The sequence below is a fragment of the Lithobates pipiens genome, unplaced genomic scaffold, assembly GCF_037356315.1.
Source record: "Lithobates pipiens isolate NorthernLeopardFrog02 unplaced genomic scaffold, aLitPip1_a1.2 Scaffold_28, whole genome shotgun sequence".
Classification (NCBI taxonomy): domain Eukaryota; kingdom Metazoa; phylum Chordata; class Amphibia; order Anura; family Ranidae; genus Lithobates; species Lithobates pipiens.
In genome coordinates, this window is record NW_027507789.1 from 181,048,820 (window position 1) to 181,067,122 (window position 18,303).

An 18,303-nucleotide genomic window follows, 5' to 3' on the forward strand; every position below is an offset into this window, starting at 1 on the left:
AAATGACACTTTGTGCAGGGACAGTTCTAAGCACCAGAAACATGCGCCCCTTCACAGGCATACTATAGATACCCCCCAGCTACGCAATTTAAAGGAATATTACACTTTTATTGTTTCACTTTAATCATTATTAAAATCAGTGCTCCCGAAAAAACGGCCGTTTTTAAAACTTTTTTTTGCATTGATCCATGTCCCCTGGGGCAGGACCCGGGTCCCCAAACACTTTTTAGGACAGTAACTTGCATATTACCCTTTAAAATGAGCACTTTAGATTGTGAACGTTCGAGTCCCATAGACTTTAATAGGGTTCTAAAGTTCACACGAAGTTTAGGTCTGTTTGCAGGTTCTGGTGCGAACCGAACAGGGGGGTGTTCGGCTCATCCCTACTCCACAGTGATAAAGCGATGACAGACCATCCAAACTAATGTGAGTTGTGAACACCTCCACCATGGTTAACACTGCCGCTTATCAGAAGCATATGGTTCTTTGTTACAGAGAACCGAATGACTGACTCCCCCAGTCCAGGGTATTCCAGGGTGGATAAAGTGATAAGAGGACTTCCCACAGTTCCAACCAATCCCTCACATCAGCGACCATAAAAAAGATATGAGGCTCGCAATAGTGTAAAACCAAACACTTTAATAAAACAAATAAAAAAGCCAATTGTGCACTTACATAGCATCAATGGACAAATCGCATATAAAACTCGACCCGGCCGGTCTCGATACACAACGCCTGATACTTCCGGGACAAGCACGCAAAGCGGTGACGTCAGTGCGTCGCTCCTCCTCCCTACACGTTTCGTCACTAAGGGATGTCGTCACCCCATTTTGCCTACCATCTGTTCAAGTCCTGTGAGGGAACAGGAACATATTTTTCATAAATTGGACGTTCGAAGGTGCGTCCTTCAGTACTTGATTCAATTTTTGTGTTCTTTTCAGGTGCTAGGAAAGGGTCCAGAGCCTAGATGTACAATAGCCAGATGGTTGAGTGTTAGCCGTTATTCAGGCTTATGTGGTCAGGGAGGTTGGAGCCCCTGTAGGGTATTAAGGCACATTCCACCAGGGCAATGGCGACTTCTCAAGCAGAGTGGGCTGGTGCTTCTCCAGAGCAGATCTGTAGGGCTTCAATGTTGTCCAGCTTTGCCACATTCATGAAGCACTACAGGTTGGACCTGCTGTCGGCCAAAGACCAGGACTTTGGGCGTAAAGTGCTACAGATAGTAGTCCCACTCTAAGGTAAGGTGCTCGCTTATCCTCTCTATTGTGGCTGTCCTGAAAGACGAACAGGGAAAAAATGGAGTTACACTTACCGGTAACATCCTTTTCCAGGAGTCTTTCAGGACAGCAGCAGTACCTACCCACATTGTTGGCTATTCCTGAAGAGCTCATAGCAAGAGACTGTCAGGTAAAATAAAGGTTCGTATGATGTATTCTTGTGGCTCCCCAGCTGGCACTCTTGAAGAACTCAGGGGCCGGCGGGACAGTGAGGCTTAAATCTTGCAGTATAAGGCGGTGTTTCCTGAGATTGGAGGAGCCAAGGTCTCTCTACGGTAGCTGTCCTGAAAGACTCCTGGAAAAGGATGTTACTGGTAAGTGTAACTCCATTTTTCTAGCGAAAAATACTGATTTTAAAAAAAAATTTTTTTTTTTTTACTTGTTGTTTACAAGTAAAAAAAAAAAAAAAAGTGTCAGAAAAAAGCTGGGTCCTTGAAGCCTGGTTCACACTTATGCAGGTTGCGGTTTGCATATTGCAGGTGCATTTTACGTTTTTCAATGCATGCTTTTCATCCATTGAAGTCTATGGAACCAAAAATCGGGAAAAAAAGTCCCTGGCCTTTTCCATAAAATGCACAGATGTAAACTACATCCATAGGAAACCATGTTGAATGGACTGCAGTGTGTTTCTGCAAAGCTGAAAACGCACAAAAAAATGCACAGGTGTGAACCAGGCCTAAGCACCTAAACAACGTAAGTATTGATTTTTTTTTTGATTTTTTTTTAAAGGAACAACTTCTGTTGATTATAGTTAAGAAAACAAGGTATTTATTAAATCTTTGTACATGTGCAGATTTAATTCTAATTACTATTGATCTTAAAAGGATAATAGTGGTCAATCAGTCTGTGTGATGATCCCATGTGATAAATGTCACAATGAGAGTCATGTTAGGGACAGACCACCCCATAATTATATCCAGGAAAATGACACTGCAGAAATATGATTACCATGTGGAGCAGCAGAGCCTGTCGGTTATAAATAGGACTGAGCAGTTCTCTTTCAGTGAGTGCAATGAGGCTACAGAGAGGTGAAGCTAATCTTCTACTACAATGTCCAGGGACACCTTCCCCTTCACCACGACCGCCCTACGTTCTCTCCAATGGCAGAGAGAACAGCTGGAGTACGAGGATCGCAGGAGGGCGGTGAGCAGGCAGTGTCTCACCCGCAGGTTACAGACCGACAGAAGCGCTTTTCGCCCCCCAGCTAGCCAGCGGCGCCAGTACTGCCGCGATGCCGCCATCCACAATGCTCTGTACACTGGCGATATAGAGAGGATTAAGGTCATATTCAAAGAACAGGACTCGGCAGAAGTCATGGTGGAGACGGTCAGTGAAGAGTTGCAGTGGTCTCCAGACATAGGTGAGGTGGTCGATGCGATGTTTGTGATTTAAAGCAAATGAGGGTTGTCAAGGGGAAAAAAATATCACCTCCCCAAAGAACTGACCACACACATTTCAGTCTGATTGTACAATCCTAAGCCCTTGTACACAGGGTCGGAGAATCCGTCGGAATGTGTCCTATCGGACCGTGTTGTCGGATAATCCGACTGTGTGTGGTATGCATCGGACTGATTCCGTCGGAATATCCGTTGGACCCAATTTTCCAACATGTTGGAAATATTTTCCGACCAACTGGTTTGATCGGACATACTCCGATCATGTGTAGAGAATTTTGATCGGACCAAGTGCCATGCATGCTCAGATCAAATTCCTACATCAAAGCTATTGGCTACTAGTCCCATCGTAACAAAATTACGTCATCACGTTCTGAATGATCTGAGTTTTCGACAACTTAGTCTGACCGTGTGTATGCAACAGTTTCGGACAAGATCCGACAGGCAAAATCCGACGGATTTGGTTGGCAGAATGTCCGACCGTGTGTACAGGGGCTAACAGCCATGTAGCCCAATGGCCTACTTAACTAGACTTAAAATGAAGGCCCTTACGCTTCATAGGCATAGGTAAATCTAAAGAAGATTGGTCAATCAGATTGTAAATTTGTGTACCGGCTTATATAACGAGGGCTTGTATAGAAGTCTATAGGGAAAGAAAACCAGGGGGATAGCCAGTAGCTCACTGGGGTGTATGGGCTGGGAAGGCTCTTTAAGAGCAAACACAGCGTCTCTCAAATAGTTGACTCACCTCAATAAGGTTTGATCCTAGTAATCAACCAAGAATACAAAAGATAGGTGAAAAGAGCCTCCCCTGCAGTAATTACTAGGGACCTTGCAGCTTATAGATAAGGGAACTTTATTACACAAACATAAAATGGTAATACAAAAAGCATTGGATAAAAAGCCCATCACCAGCACCTAAGAAAAAATTTGAAAAGTAAACAACGCTGTCTGATCAAGATACAGCTGCGTCATAAAAATCCACACACATAGACAATCACACTAGGTCTTATTTTCAGGGAAACGGTATGTCAACATAACATCCCTGGGGTATTAAAGCACCTGACAATATGGTGAAGTATGTATCCGTGACCACCATGGATAGCAACTTTAGGCACGAACGTGCCGTATGTAATGCAAGTATGTTACCAAGTCCAACGTTTTTCCTCAGGAGGGTGAAGCTGGGAAGTAGTGATGCAGTAAGGTCGTATATAATTAACACTGTAAGCCCCTGTACACACGGTCGGAGATTTTGCCAACCAAATCCGTCGGATTTTGCCCGTCGGATTCAGTCCGACGGATTGTGTCCGAAACTGTTGCATACACACGGTCGGGCCAAGTTCGTGAAAAATCCGATCTTTCACAACGTGATGACGTAATTTCGTTACGATGGGACTACATTCAGGCTAGTAGCCAATAGCTTTGATGTAGGAATTTGATCTGAGCATGTGTGGCACTTGGTCCGATCAAAATGCTATACACATGATCAGATTAGGTCCGACCGGCCCAGTTGGTCGGGAAATATTTCCAACATGTTGGAAAATTGGGTCGGACGGAGATTCGGACGGAATCAGTCTGATGCATACCACACACAGTCGGATTATCTGACGACATGGTCCGATAAGACGCATTCCGACAGATTCTCCGACCGTGTGTACAGGGGCTAACAGTGGTTAGAATGTCAGTCCAGCATGGATACTGGCTGTAGCTTTCCCGCTTGCACATCTGTTGGAGTTGGATCAGGGATGTGGCCGTGTTGCCGGTCAGGCACTAGGTCAGCGGCGGGTGAAGTTTGATGTGGACCGCACCCATAGCGGTCTCAGCGTCCCTTAGTTAAGATGAATGTCGTGGTACTTACAGATTCCTTTGAGCATGTGCGAGCTAGCAAGCTGACATCGATGGTGACGTCAGTGCGTCATTCACGTGGTGTCGTCACAACCGACTAGTTTCGCCCAAGCAGCTTGAGCTTCTGGGATGGGTGGGCTTTTATTTATACTCTTCAAAAAGCATGGAAGGAAGTGTAATTATTTGTTTTCACCACTAGAGGCCACCTTAACCATCAACACCACATACGATTCATCTGCATCTGGCTTTCATCAATCAAGTTTAACCCCGTATTGATGACGCCATTCCTTTGTTGATTTGGATGCATGCCTTGGGTCGTTGTCATGCTGAAAGTTGAAGTTCCTCTTCATGTTCAGCTTTCTAGCAGAAGCCTGAAGGTTTTGTGCCAATATTGACTGGTATTTGGAACTTTTCATAATTCCTTCTACCTTGACTATGGCCCCTGTTGCAGATGAAGAAAAACAGCCCCAAAGCATGATGCTGCCACCATCATGCCTCATGGTGGGTATGGTGTTCTTTTGGTGATGTGCAGTGTTGTTTTTGCACCAAACATCTTCTCTTTTGGAATTATGGCCAAACAGTTCAACCTTGGTTTCATCAAACCATACCTAATTTTCCCACATGCTTTTGGGAGGCTTCAGATGTGTTTTTGCAAAATTTTGTCTGTCTTGGAGGTTTTTCTTTATAAGAAAAAGCTTCCATCTTGCCATTCTACCCCATAGCCCAGACATATGAAGAATGCAGGAGATTGTTGTCACATGTACCACACAGATATTCCTGCAGCTCCTTTAATGTTGCTGTAGGCCTCTTGGTAACCTCCCTGACCAGTTTTCTCCTCGTTTTTTTGTCAATTTTGGAGGGATGTCCAGTTCTTGGTAATGTCACTGTTGTGCCATATTTTCTCCACTTGATGACTGTCCTCACTGTGTTCCATGGTATATCTAATGCCTTGGAGATTCTTTTGTACCCTTCTCTGGACTGATACCGTTTAACAATGAGATCCCTCTGATGCCCCGGAAGCGCTCTGCGGACCATGGCTTTTGCTTTAGGATGTGACTAAGAAAATGTCAGGAAAGACCTACTAGAACAGCTGAACTTTATTTGGGGTTAATCAGAGGAACGTTAAATGATAGCAGGTGTGTACTGACTCCTATTCAACATGAATTTGAATGTGATTGCTTAAAGTGATTGTAAAGTCTTGTTTTTTGCCCTATGAAAATAACAAACATGTTTTTATACTTACCTGCTCTGTTGTAGTGTTTTTTTTTCCCTCTTCTGTGATCCTGGCCCCTCCCTCCCGTTCAGTGCCCCCACAGCAAGCAGTTTGCTATGGGGGCACCAGAGCTGAGTCCATTCAGACACACAGCCCCAGCCCGGTTCTGCCCCCTCTCTCCCGATTGGCTAGCTGACTTTGGCTGCAGCCAATGGCACCACTGCTGTGTCTCAGCCAATCAGGAGGAATAATCTCAAACGGCTGAGACACTTGTGGATATCTCTGGACAGAGAGGGACCCCAGGTTAGTGGGGCCGAGGGACTGCTACACACAGAAGGCTTTTTATCTTAGTGCAAAGAATGTATTAAGATAAAAAAAAGCTTCTGCCTTTACAACTCCTTTAATTCTAAACACAGCTACATCCCCAGTTATAAGAGGGTGTGCACACTTATGCAACCACATTATTTTATTTTTTTAATTTTACTTCCCCCTTCTAAAAGATTTCAGTTTTGTTTTTCAATTGAGTTGTAAAGTTTATAGGTCATGTTAAAGGTGGAAAAAGTTCTGAAATTATTTATTTTTGTCTTATTTCTTTTTACATGACAGAAACCTGACATTTTAACAGGGGTGTATAGACTTTTTATATCCACTGTACACCTGACACCTGTGTTCTGTACATGACCTGCTTCTGACCCTTGCACTCTGTACATTGCATACTCCTGACACCTACATCAATGTTTCTCAACCCCAGTCAAGTATCCCCAACAGGTCATGTTTTCAGGATTTCCCTCAGATGAAACGGCTGTGGTAATTACTAAGGCAGTGAAACTGATCAAATCACCTGTGCAAATAATAATAATAATAATGTAAAGCTTGAAAAACATGACCTGTTGGGGGTACTTGAGTTGATAAACATTGCTGTACATAACCTACTTCTGACTCCTGCACTCTGTACATTACATACTCCCAACCCTGCATTCTGTACATTAGCTACTCTCGACCCTGCATTCTGGTACAAAACCTACTTCTGACCCCTGCACTCTGTACATTACATATTTCTGACACCTGCATTATGTACAATACCTACTTCTGACCCCTGCACGCTGTACATTACATACTCCTAAACACAAGAAAGAAACAACTTCTCCTGCGCTCTGGTGTCGGGATCCTCAATATGTGGTACAGGCAGCTTCACAAGGTAGTGTCTAAAGTCTTGCAGCCCTCCTCAAAATAATGGGTATTCAAAAGCTGGAGAAAACAAAACACAAAAGGAGAGCGCACTGACCTAGTGCATTACCACAGACAGAGCTTTATTCAGATCAAACACATAGCAAAATGACTACTCACAAACGAGTATTGATAAAAGGCATAATCAATACAGCAGGGTTCACTTCACCGAACATCAACAAGCCCGGACCTGATGTCAAGTAGACCGAACGATACCCCAACACAATGGCTGACGCGTTTCAGGGGAACCCCTTTCCTCAGAGCCTAAACGGGCTTGTTGATGTTCGGTGAAGTGGGCCCTGCTGTATTGATTATGCCTTTTATCAATACTCGTTTGTGAGTAATCATTTTGCTATGTGTTTGATTAGAATAAAGCTCTGTCTGTGGTAATGCACTAGGTCATTACATACTCCTACCATCTGCATTCTGTATGTAGGCTCGAGTTCTACGCCGCTCCTACTGTTATTGCAATTTTGAATACATTATCATGATGTGATAACCGAATTCATATGTCTCCATACTTGTATTTGTCAGGTCTCTTCTCCTTAACACCAAAAAAGTCTCACACCACCCCACTGCGTATCACTGCCGCTCGGGGATATTCAGAGTGTGTGCGCCACTTGATATGCCACGGTGCCAACCCCAACACTACAGTAGGGGGAAGAGGAGCTTTGCACGACGCCTGCGAGGGAGGGCACGCTGAGTGTACCCAGATACTGCTAAGCCGTGGAGCAGACTGCAATCTACAGAGCGAAGATGGCCAGGCACCCCTCCACTTCTGTACCACAAAGGACACCCTGGAGTGAGTATATGGTTTAGAATAGAGGCCATCATCTGTGGGTTAAAAACTGATCAATCTACTAGTATAAGAGTGCCAGGTTTGTTTTTGCTAGTGAAGTTCGGGCACCTTGACCTAAGTGTCCACAGTAACCACACAATTGTGTAGAACATGGGGATAATGCATTAAAAAAATACACTACTCAAAAACATGCTTATAAGGCCCCTTTCACACGGACGGATAAAATGGTGCTTTTAGCTGCGGATTTTCTAGTTTTCTACCGCAGCTAAAAGCACACAATGCTTTCCTATGGCCCCATTCACACACAGCGTTTAGCCGCGATTTCGTTACATGCGGTTCTGTGCGAATAGAAAAAATAGAATTGTATGCGTCCAGGTGCGATGTAGCGCAGCTATAAGCACATAACTGCAGGTAATCGCAGTGTACTATTTCTCCTGCAGATAGCAGCGGCAACAAGGAAAGAAAAACAATAGGAAGCACATCAGAAATGGCAAGAATTTTCCAAACGCAGCTAAACGCAAACGCAGCGAAACGCAGCTAAACGCAATGTACAACTGCAAGTGAACGCTGTGCCAGGATTCTCTGAATTTCAAAATACCAAAACATGTTTTTAACAGCGGCAGAACAGCCGCCCGTGTGAAAGGGGCCTAAGGGGCCTGGAGAGGTCTATCAAAGGATAATGAAAGTGAATGTAAACCCTAACAAGGATCATCCCTTATTTGCTCTGTTTTGGTCACGTTAGATATACCATTGAAAGTCTAATATCTGTTGATCCTGCCATAAATCTGGCAATCGCCTAACGTCATGTAATGAGCTGACAACTCCGCATTGAAATCTCAAACCTTGTTATCAAGTTCTCCCTGTGAACTACAAAACACCTCCCCTCTATGTTACGGACAATGCTCTGTAGACACAATATGGTAAGTGAGGGTTGTCATGGTAGAACAGAAGTGTGTTACTGCCAGGATCACCAGGTGAAAACAGAGGAAAAATAAGCTTTGTAAAAAAAAAAAATGCAGCCACCACCGCGCTGGTAAGCTGCAATAGATTACATTTTTGTTCTCGGGTTTACATTAACTTTTATATTCTTGATAGTATCTTTCATACATTCTATTCACTAAGGTTATTGTACAGTGTATTCCTGATGATGTTTTTAAAACCAAATAAAAGCAGAAATTCGTTTTTTTCCTATGTTTCTGTTTTTGATGGGGTTGTAGGTCACCTGAGGACTAAAGCTGGATACACACTATACAACGTTTGCTGTTTGATTTTCTTTAGAGTTACCAAAACCATGTAGTGCAAGGGCCTGCCTGATTGCATACACATTGAAACTGTTAAGGTTTGACCTCATATTATATGGTTTTGGTAAATCTAAAGGAAAAAAATCTATAGAAAATTGTATAGTGTGTAAATTGTATTGCTACCCTGTCAACTCTCCAAGCTCACATACAGTCTTCCAATGCAATGCAACATAGAGTCCTGATAAGCCTTGTTTTAAGAAGATACTAAAGTGTTTAAAAAGCTTACCTACTAGAATTATTATTTTTTTTTAAGAGGAATTACGCTGCATCTGAGAAAAACAAACCAAAAAAGGTAATTTAATTAATTTTTGATATTCAAAGTAAACTCACCAATCTATTTCTCCATGCTTAACCACTTCAGCTGCTGAATGACCAGGCTATTTTTTGCGATACGGCACTGCGTCGCTTTAACTGACAATTGCACAGTCATGCAACGCTGTACCCAAACAAAATTGACGTCCTTTATTTTTCCCACAAATGGAGCTTTCTTTTGGTGCTATTTGATCATCTCTGCGTTTTTTATTTTTTGTGCTACAAACAAAAAAAGAGCGTCAATTTTGAAAAAAAAACACAATATTTTGTACTTTTTGCTGTAATAAATAGCCCCTATTTTTTTTCTAAAAAGCTATTTTTTTCCTCAGTTTAGGCCGATATGTATTCTTCTACATATTTTTGGTAATAAAAATCGCAAAAAGCGTATATTGATTGGTTTGCGCAAAAGTTATAGCGTCTACAAAATAGGGGATAAATTTATGCCATTTTTATTATTATTATTTTAATTTTTTTCATATCAATGGCGGTGATCTGTGATTTTTATTGGGACATATCGGACACTTTTGACACATTTTTGAGACCATTGACAATTATACAGCGATCGGTGCTATAAAAATGCACTGATTACTGTGTAAATGTCACTGGCAGGGAAGATGTTATTACGGGGCAATCAATGGGTTAACTGTGTTCCCTATGTGTGTGTTCTAATTGTGGGGGATGGGACTGAGTAGATGAGAGATTGTGGTTCCCAGCTCGTAGGAACTCACAATCTCTCTCTCTCCTCACAGAACTGGCATGTGTGTGTTTACACACACACGCACACACGTCCCTTTTCTGCCTCTTGTGCCCGCGATCCCTCGTGGCCGGCGGTCATGAGCAACGGCACCACCGCTGTGCAGCAGGCGCATGTGCACCTGCTAGCCCACTTAAAGGGGCCAATGTACAGCTACGATTGCTCATGGGATCATGCCGACCTGCCGCAGTATGATGACGGCGGCTGGTCAGCAAGTGGTTAATTTTACTAAGAAATTACATTGAAAAACACTCCCCTAACATTTCTGGCTGTGGCCATCTTGAGTAAGGGCAAATGATTCATGTAACATTTACTTCCTGGAATCCATCTGCTCTTAGCTCGGCCATGAAAGCAGGAGGATGTGCTTAGCTGACAAAGCCCCTCCTCTGCTCTTGAAGACTCCTGGGGTGTATGACATAATTTGCCTAGGCCTGGAAACCAGGAACATGCCTCCCAACAGTCCCGTATTGGGCGGGACTTTCCCACATTTTGACGCGGGGCCCTGGAGCTACAGGGGCTTTGTCCCCGCATTACTCCATCTGTTCATTATATGCCACCTTCCAGCTGAGCAGGATCTGCAGCACTGTTAACATCTAGCACAGTTACGGATTGGCGGGCAAGCCAGTGGGGTGTGCAGCTGCAATGAGAGAGAATGCAGCTGTGAAATGGGTATGGGCGGGAATGCTACCTATTTCAGGTCCCTTTGTCAAGCAATCAGTGCATAGTGAAACAGCTGGCATTTACACATTGCTGGTGGCTCCTACAACAGCCTCCCTGCTCTGCCCTCAGAGCCGGAACAAGTTCTGGTGACCAAGTGCAGCATGTTCAAGGGCAAAAGGGGGGCAGTGGGGATGAGCTGCACCATGATCCCCCAATCTCCTACTTGTTGGGTGTTGGGGGGGGGTGGTTGCTGAGGTTCTAGCTGAGGAGGGGTGCAATAGGGAGATGTGGATGGATGAATGGACTCTGTACCTAGCCCTCTCTTGAACTATGCACCCTGTGCATTAAGCACTCTTGGACCCTGCTCTCTGTACCTAGAGCTCTCCTGAACCTTACACTCTGTACATAACACACTCCAGGACTCTGCACTGCCACACCTATTTTTGCCGCACGCGCTGCAGGTGACTTCTTCTCTCATTCTGAAGTTCAAAAGTTGGGAGGTATGCAGGAAGTAATTGAAGTGTAAGAAAAAAAAGGTTAACACAAGTGAATACGATATACTTTCCTATCTATTTACTAATGCTAGCTGCATAGGGATGAGGAATAGTCAATGTTGATTAAGAGAGTGAAATTTTTTAAGTAGAAGAGACTCTGTTTTATATGCTAGCAATCTTCTTGCACGCATGCGCAGCTCAGCGTTCATGCCTTGAGTGCCTGGGTGAATTAAACGGCCCATGCCCGTGTGTAAGAATAGCAGTATGTCAACCCAAGCTGGCCAATCAAGATGATCAAGGACGCCAAAGCAGGAAGATCAGGTGAAGCAGGCAGCAATGGAGCAACAAAAGGAGATCAGGGTAGTCACATCCTAAAAGGGAGGCTTTGGGAGGTAAGTGTTCCTTAATATGCAAGTAATCTGTAGATACTTCGTAGATGTTGGGGTAAGGGCCCACCTGCCACGATTCAGACTTTAGTTAAGCTTTAGCTATTGGACTCTCTTGTTTACTTTCAGAAGTTTGGAGACACCAAGCAGTTGACAAGGCATCAATTGTCAGACTTCAGTTGGCCTCTGACCCCTGATACTGAAGTTTTAGGAAGTAAAGATAAATAATGGGGCTGTTATAATTGCTTAACTGATGATCCTGGGTGATTATAGTAATGTAAGATATGCTGGTTTTGAACTAGGAGGGTTCTTCAAAAAGCTTCTGCACTTTTAACTCTATGAAATATAAAAACTGCAGAAACTTTTTGAAGACCCCCTTGTATACAAAGCATGCTGAAAATGTGACGTATTCTCTAAATGTTCTTTTTATGGGTCTCAAAAATGGTCCCCATTTTACCAACATTTTATGTTTTAGGTGTGCAAGGCAGCTGCTGGAATATGGTGCTATTGTGAACCTTCCCTGCCATTACACCCGTGCTACGCCACTGCACGTGGCAGCCACCCGTGGTCTGGAAGCCCATGTAACATTGTACTTAAGTCTTGGTGCTGACCCTTGTGCCCTCAACCGTGAGGGCGAGACACCCGTTAACGCAGCCTGTGCAGCCGGCGACTCTCCGCAGCACTTTGGGCGATACCTGAGGGTTGTAGAGATGTTACTGAAGGCAGGGGGTCCGCCCAGTACTCCTGGGAAGAAGGGCCACGGGCCCCTGCACAATGCCAGCTCCAACTGCCATCTTAGGCTGGTGAAAATGTTGCTTGACCATGGGGCATCTGTCAATGTGACCAATAGTGCTGGGTACACCCCACTGGATTGTGCACTGCAGGTATGCACTGAATATCCTGAGTGTCAGCCGCATCAGCTGGTACAAACATTACTCAACCATGGATCAGAGTCACCTAGTGTCAAGGTGAGTCTGGGTCACGTGTCTCTCCTGTTTGAACTATGGCTTAAAGAGATCCATATGGTATAATTCTAGTGAGCTCATAGTTTGAGTCATTACTACAATGTCTGCTTTTTTAGGGTAAATTTTATTGCTTAACAAGGTTCTCCAGCCTGTTCAGGTTGCAATATCGACCCTCATTCCTGTACTACATAGTAGATTTTTGCTAGAAGATGTCCTTAGTCTTTCAGGTTATATGATGCATAAGTATCACTCCGTTTTGGAGACTGAGGACAAACTGTGAGTGCATGACCTCATCCCCTGAGGGGTTACTAGTGCAGAGAATGGCACTAGTAGTAAAGGTCGAATGGCCAGAGGTCACTCTAGGCAGGCATCAGGAACAGGTCAAAGTTCCACGTGGCTTTTTCACGCAGGAGCACAAAGGTGCCCACTCAACGATATATGGGTAGAATGAGGGGACTTCAGCACTAATACCCACATTGTTTACCTCTTCTGTGGTAGAATCCAGCAAGGAGGAGTAATTAAAAGGTGACCATTGACCTATGGAAATGGAGTAGCTCAATGTCCCACCACTACTTGTCTTCTCTACAAGTGTCTTTAGAGACAGGGCAAGCATTGAGGAAATGCCAAGGCATCTGGACCTGGAAATCTCTCCACAGAGTCTTTTTACCAGCGCAGAGTCTGGCAAGTATCCTATACAGGACCTAGTGTCCAGAGTTCACTTACCTGCAATCCCCAAAACACCTAGTCCAGTGGTGTCCCAGACACCAAAGGCTGAGTACGGCCATTGCAGATGGCTGCAATCCAAGAGACAAGCTCTAGCAGTGATGCAAAGAAGGAAGAGTAAGAAAAAAGGAAAAATTGGTAAATTTTTAACACAGCTGAGCTTAAGAAAAAATATCTATCCTCCTAGGACACTAGTAGAATCTGGGCTATTGTAGTAGGAGAACTTATCATGGGCTGCCATACAGGTTTTGTTTTTTTCATCAGTGTTCAATACTTTCATAGGCAGCAGTATAACTCAACAATATCTTGGGTCCCTCAAGAGATGAAATATAAAATAGTATAATACTGCCAGTTACACAGTTATATAGTTGGTATGGTTGAATAAAGACACCAGTCCATCCAATTGAACCTGTGTAGGTGTGTTTATGTCAATACCATCTCCCATATCCCTGTATTTTGCGTTTGCTATGCCCACGTAAGAGTTTTTTTTTTTTAATATTAACACTTCCTACTGACACCACCAATTGTGGAATTGGTTCCACGTGCTTACTGCTCTGACAGTAAAGAACCCCTTACACAGTTTAAGGTTAAACTGCTTTTATTCCAACTCCATTGAGTGAACCCGTGTCTTCTTATGCTACAATGGCATAGAGAACTTTGTATATCTCTATCATACTGTATCTCCTCCTAAGTATCTCTTCTCTTAAGCCCCTTTCACACTGGGGCGGTTTTCAGGCGCTACAGCGCTAAAAATAGCGCCTGTATAGCACCTGAAAAAACCGGCCTCCTTTCACTCCAGTGTGAAAGCCGGAGGGCTTTCACACTGGAGCGGTGCACTAGCAGGACGGTGAAAAAAGTCCTGCTAGCCGCATCTTTGAAGTGGTGAAGGAGCGGTGTATTCAACGCTCCTAAACCGCTCCTACCCATTGAAATCTATGGGGCAGAGCGGCTATACCGCCGGCAAGGCGGCGCTTTGCGGGCAGTTTTAACCCTTTTTCAGCCGGTAGCGGGGGTTAAAACTGCCCTGCTAGTGGCCGCATACCGCTGCTAAAATGATGGTAAAGCGCCGCTAAAAATAGCAGCGCTTTACTGCCAAAACCCGCACCGCCCCAGTGTGAAAGGGGCCTAAGGGGGAATGTATAATGCTTGTAGTCATAACTGAGGTCCTCCAGTCCCCTTATTAATTGTGTTGCCCTTCTCTGGACTCTCTCCAGTTCCAGCACATCCTTACTGAGGACTCGTGACCAGAACTGTGGCCAGTGGGGGCCACAAGGGAAAAGGGGCCAATTTGGAAAGGGGAATGGAGCCCTGGATTGGGTGTTGTAATTTGTTTAATATGATTTTCACACTTTTTAAAACTTTTCTCCTTTATTTTGTGAAATGTAAGCATCCAGTCTTGTGCTTAGTTATATAGTCACATGATCTGAGTTGAACAGACTTGGAGATTGAAATTCACACCAATTTGCAGCTCTGCCTGCGTTTTTTTTTCTTTATTTTTTTTTCTATCAGAGTTTTAGTTAGCAACTTGAACTTAAAGAGGAACTGCAGTCTGCTCACATAATTTATAATAAAAACATCTTTGCCATTGTGAAGCTTCCCTCCACCCACTTTGCATAGTATTATATATATACTGCGATTCTATACTTTCCAAATATGCTGCAGACATCTCCCTTAACTGTGGATAGTTGAAGCTGCTATCTGTTCACTTCCTGGATTCACGCAGAGGCACACCTCCAGCTCCGCAGCTCTCATTGGCCCTCTTATGACTCATCCCCCCGCTCCCTTCCCGGAAAACTCTCAGGAGAGTGAGAACGAGAGCTGTGCATGATGTCATATGCCTAGGCTAATGACCAGACAAGAAAGAGGAAGTGGGCCATAGAGGGTATTTACTGGCAGAAAAAAAAGTGTTTTACTATCCAAAGTTAAAACAACAAGGACAGAAGATTTTAATAGATGAAAAAATGACTGAAGGTCTGCTTTAACTTTCCTTATAAATGACCAATAAGCAGTCATAGCTAAAATATCATTTTTGGATGGGTTAACCCTTTGAAATCCTAGAATTCCCCTATTAACAATGTATCTTTCTATATGTTCTAAAAGGCCACAAAATAGGATATTTTCTTATGTTTTTAGTGTTATGGTATTTTTATCACGTTCGAAATAAAATATTAAAGCGAGATTCTCTGTGTCCAGATGTGGAGGTACTGTGCTGCATCCCCCCTGGCCTTTGAGATCCTCCTGAACTCTTATGATCGGATCCCACCAGGTGACTTCTGGGTAGAAGCTGTGCCCCCTTCAGTGTGGAAGGTAAGAACTCATGGGTGTGTTTACTTATAGTTAAATACTGCATAAAGCCAGGGCCATTGGTAAACCCGCTTCTCTTCTTTGTATAGGAACATCAGACTTTATATGAATCCATCTCGCGACTTTCAAATCAACCTCGGCGTCTTCAGCACCTCGCTCGCTGTGCTGTGAGAAGTCAATATGGTGGCCTATGCTACAAAGCGATTCCAGATCTTCGATTACCCGCCGCTCTCACGGCATATCTCCTCCTGCAGCCAGAGGGCAGTATTCACTAACTGGTGATCATGAAGAGGTGACAACAAGTTTGTCAATTGAAGGCTGCGTCAGACTACTCTACATTTAGTGCAATGACCAAGATGTAGTTATTTTGCAGTATCTTACGCATTAACCAGCCCAAACAATTAATGTGTGGACCCACTTAACCACTTCAGCCCCAGAAGATTTGGCTGCTGAATGACCAGGCCATTTTTTGCCATTCGGCACTGCGTCTCCTTAACCGACAATTGCGCAGTTGTGCGACGCTGCCCCCAAACAAAATTGACGTTTTTTTTTCCTCCCACAAATAGAGCTTTCTTTTGGTGGTATTTGATCTCTGCGGTTTTTATTTTTTGCGCTATAAACAAAAAAGACCGAACATTTTGAAAAAAAAAAAACACAAAATTTTGTACTTTTTTGCTATAATAAATATCCCCATTTTTTTTTTTTTTTTTTTTACAAAAGCTAATATTTTCTCAGTTTAGGCCTATATGTATTCTTCTACATATTTTTGGTAAAAAAAAAATCGCAATAAGCGTATATTGGTTTGCGCATACATTATAGCGTCTACAAAATAGGGGATAGATTTATAGCATTTTTATTAAAAAAAAATTTTTTGCAATTTTTATCGAGACTGCGACATTATGGAGGACACTTTTGACACATTTTTGGCACCATTGTCATTTATACAGCGATCAGTGCTATAAAAATGCACTGATTACTGTATAAATGTCAGTGGCAGGGAAGGGGTTAAGGCTAGGGGGCGATCAAGGGGTTAACTGTGTTCCCTGTGTGTGTTTCTAACTGTAGGGGGAGGGGACTGGCCTAGAGGAAGTGACAGATTGTGGTTCCTAGACACGATCTGTCTCTTCTCACAGAACAGGGATTTGTGTGTTTACACACACACTTCCATGTTCCGCCGCTCATGCCCGCAATCGCTCGTGGCCGGCAGTCATTGCGACTGTCGGCCACGAGCATCGGCACTCCCGCAGTACAGTGGGCACGTGATTGTGCCAACCTGCCGCAGTAAAATGACAGCAGCTGGTCGGGCAAGCGGTTAAGCAGACCTATTGCCAAATAAGATCTAACAAATGACAGGTATATTTTTTTTTACTTCTGGATCCCACCTTCAGACTGAGTAGATCAACATTTTAGGTTTCGGTCTGCTTTAGGACTCGTTCACACTTGCAATCCCCTTGTATTTAGGCAATATTATAATACTGTATAATGTCTAAATACAAGAGTAACTTATATTCTTCAATCTTACTTTATGTATTCTTCCAGAACTGTGTAATATTCCAGAGTGAAATTTTTCCTTCTGAGCAGGAGCTTCCTGTAATAAAGACCAGTCACTGCTCCTCCCTCTTCTTGTGCAGGGTGACTGGTCTTGTCTCCGCCTCCTCCTGTAGTTTTCTGCAGGCAGCCTGTGCTGGGTGGAGCCTGCTTGGCCCCTCCCACAGCTCTGCTCTCTGCACAGGCTTTGTACAGCACAGTGATGATGTCACAACTACCTTTACAGTGTAATATCTGGGTCTACAAAGGTATTTGGCACACAAAAAGTGGATCTGTATCTTCTACTGCTATTTATTTTTTGCTATTTAAATAAGTTTTTGCACCTGGAGATCAGCTTTAGGCTAGCCCGAGTGTCTCTGCCTCCCACCCATCTTATAATAAAGAACATTTTGCAGGAATGTCACATGACTCTTTGAAGTATATAAAATGGTATAGTATACAGAGGCCTTGTATTGCATTGTAATGTAGTTCACCTATTTTGCCAGAAGATGTCCCTGTTTAACCCATCTATGGAAATCTAATCTATGAAGTGACTGTCGATTTTTAGTATATATTTATTTAGAATGTAAGTCGTTTGAATTCATAAGTTATTAAACAGACCATGGTGGTAATAAAAAATTGTTAATTGTTAAAACTGTTTAAAGTACTGTAAATTTGCATATACATGAAATTGTGGACCTCTTCCAGTAGGGGGCAGTAGGTGGTAACTGTTTGGTAAGGATCACATATAAACCTGTATTGATGAGTGGATGTATCATGTAATTTGCTTGTTCAGGTCCTATGGTGCCTGCAAGCCGTCATGCCCCCTCTACAGCATGGGTTGGAGCTACAGGGGAACCACAAACGCACCTTAGGTGCACAGTTGTGTCATCTGCACCTAGAAACCTTTGCCACTGCCAAAACTTCACAATAAAACCATTGGTGCAAATTATATTCAGTTCTTTTATTGCATTTGTGTTTGCCCCAGAGGGATTTACCTCACTTCCTGTCCTGTTTTTTTTTTTTTGAAAGCCTGTGGCGTGCAAAACGCACTCAAAAACTCACCCAGTGCATAAAAAATGTACACACACACATAGGGAGTGACACAAAAAAGTGCAGATG

General features: G+C 43.5%; 1 protein-coding gene across 1 annotated transcript; it reads left to right on the top strand.

Moving 5' to 3' along the window:
• Positions 1-2,266: 2,266 nt before the first annotated feature.
• On the top strand, positions 2,267-18,133 carry ASB16 (ankyrin repeat and SOCS box containing 16). Its single transcript, XM_077460041.1, has 5 exons — positions 2,267-2,637; positions 7,491-7,758; positions 12,138-12,630; positions 15,544-15,657; positions 15,744-18,133. Exons 1-5 carry the CDS (start codon positions 2,328-2,330, stop codon positions 15,927-15,929), a joined length of 1,371 nt encoding a protein of 456 aa, XP_077316167.1. The 5' UTR covers positions 2,267-2,327; the 3' UTR covers positions 15,930-18,133.
• Positions 18,134-18,303: the final 170 nt, after the last annotated feature.

Coding starts and splice junctions, on each gene's coding strand:
- ASB16 (XM_077460041.1), top strand. CDS start 2,328: ATGTCCAGGGACACCTTCCCCTTCACCACGACCGCCCTACGTTCTCTC. Junction 7,759..12,137: donor ACCACAAAGGACACCCTGGA/GTGAGTATATGG, acceptor TTTATGTTTTAG/GTGTGCAAGGCAGCTGCTGG. Junction 12,631..15,543: donor CAGAGTCACCTAGTGTCAAG/GTGAGTCTGGGT, acceptor CTCTGTGTCCAG/ATGTGGAGGTACTGTGCTGC.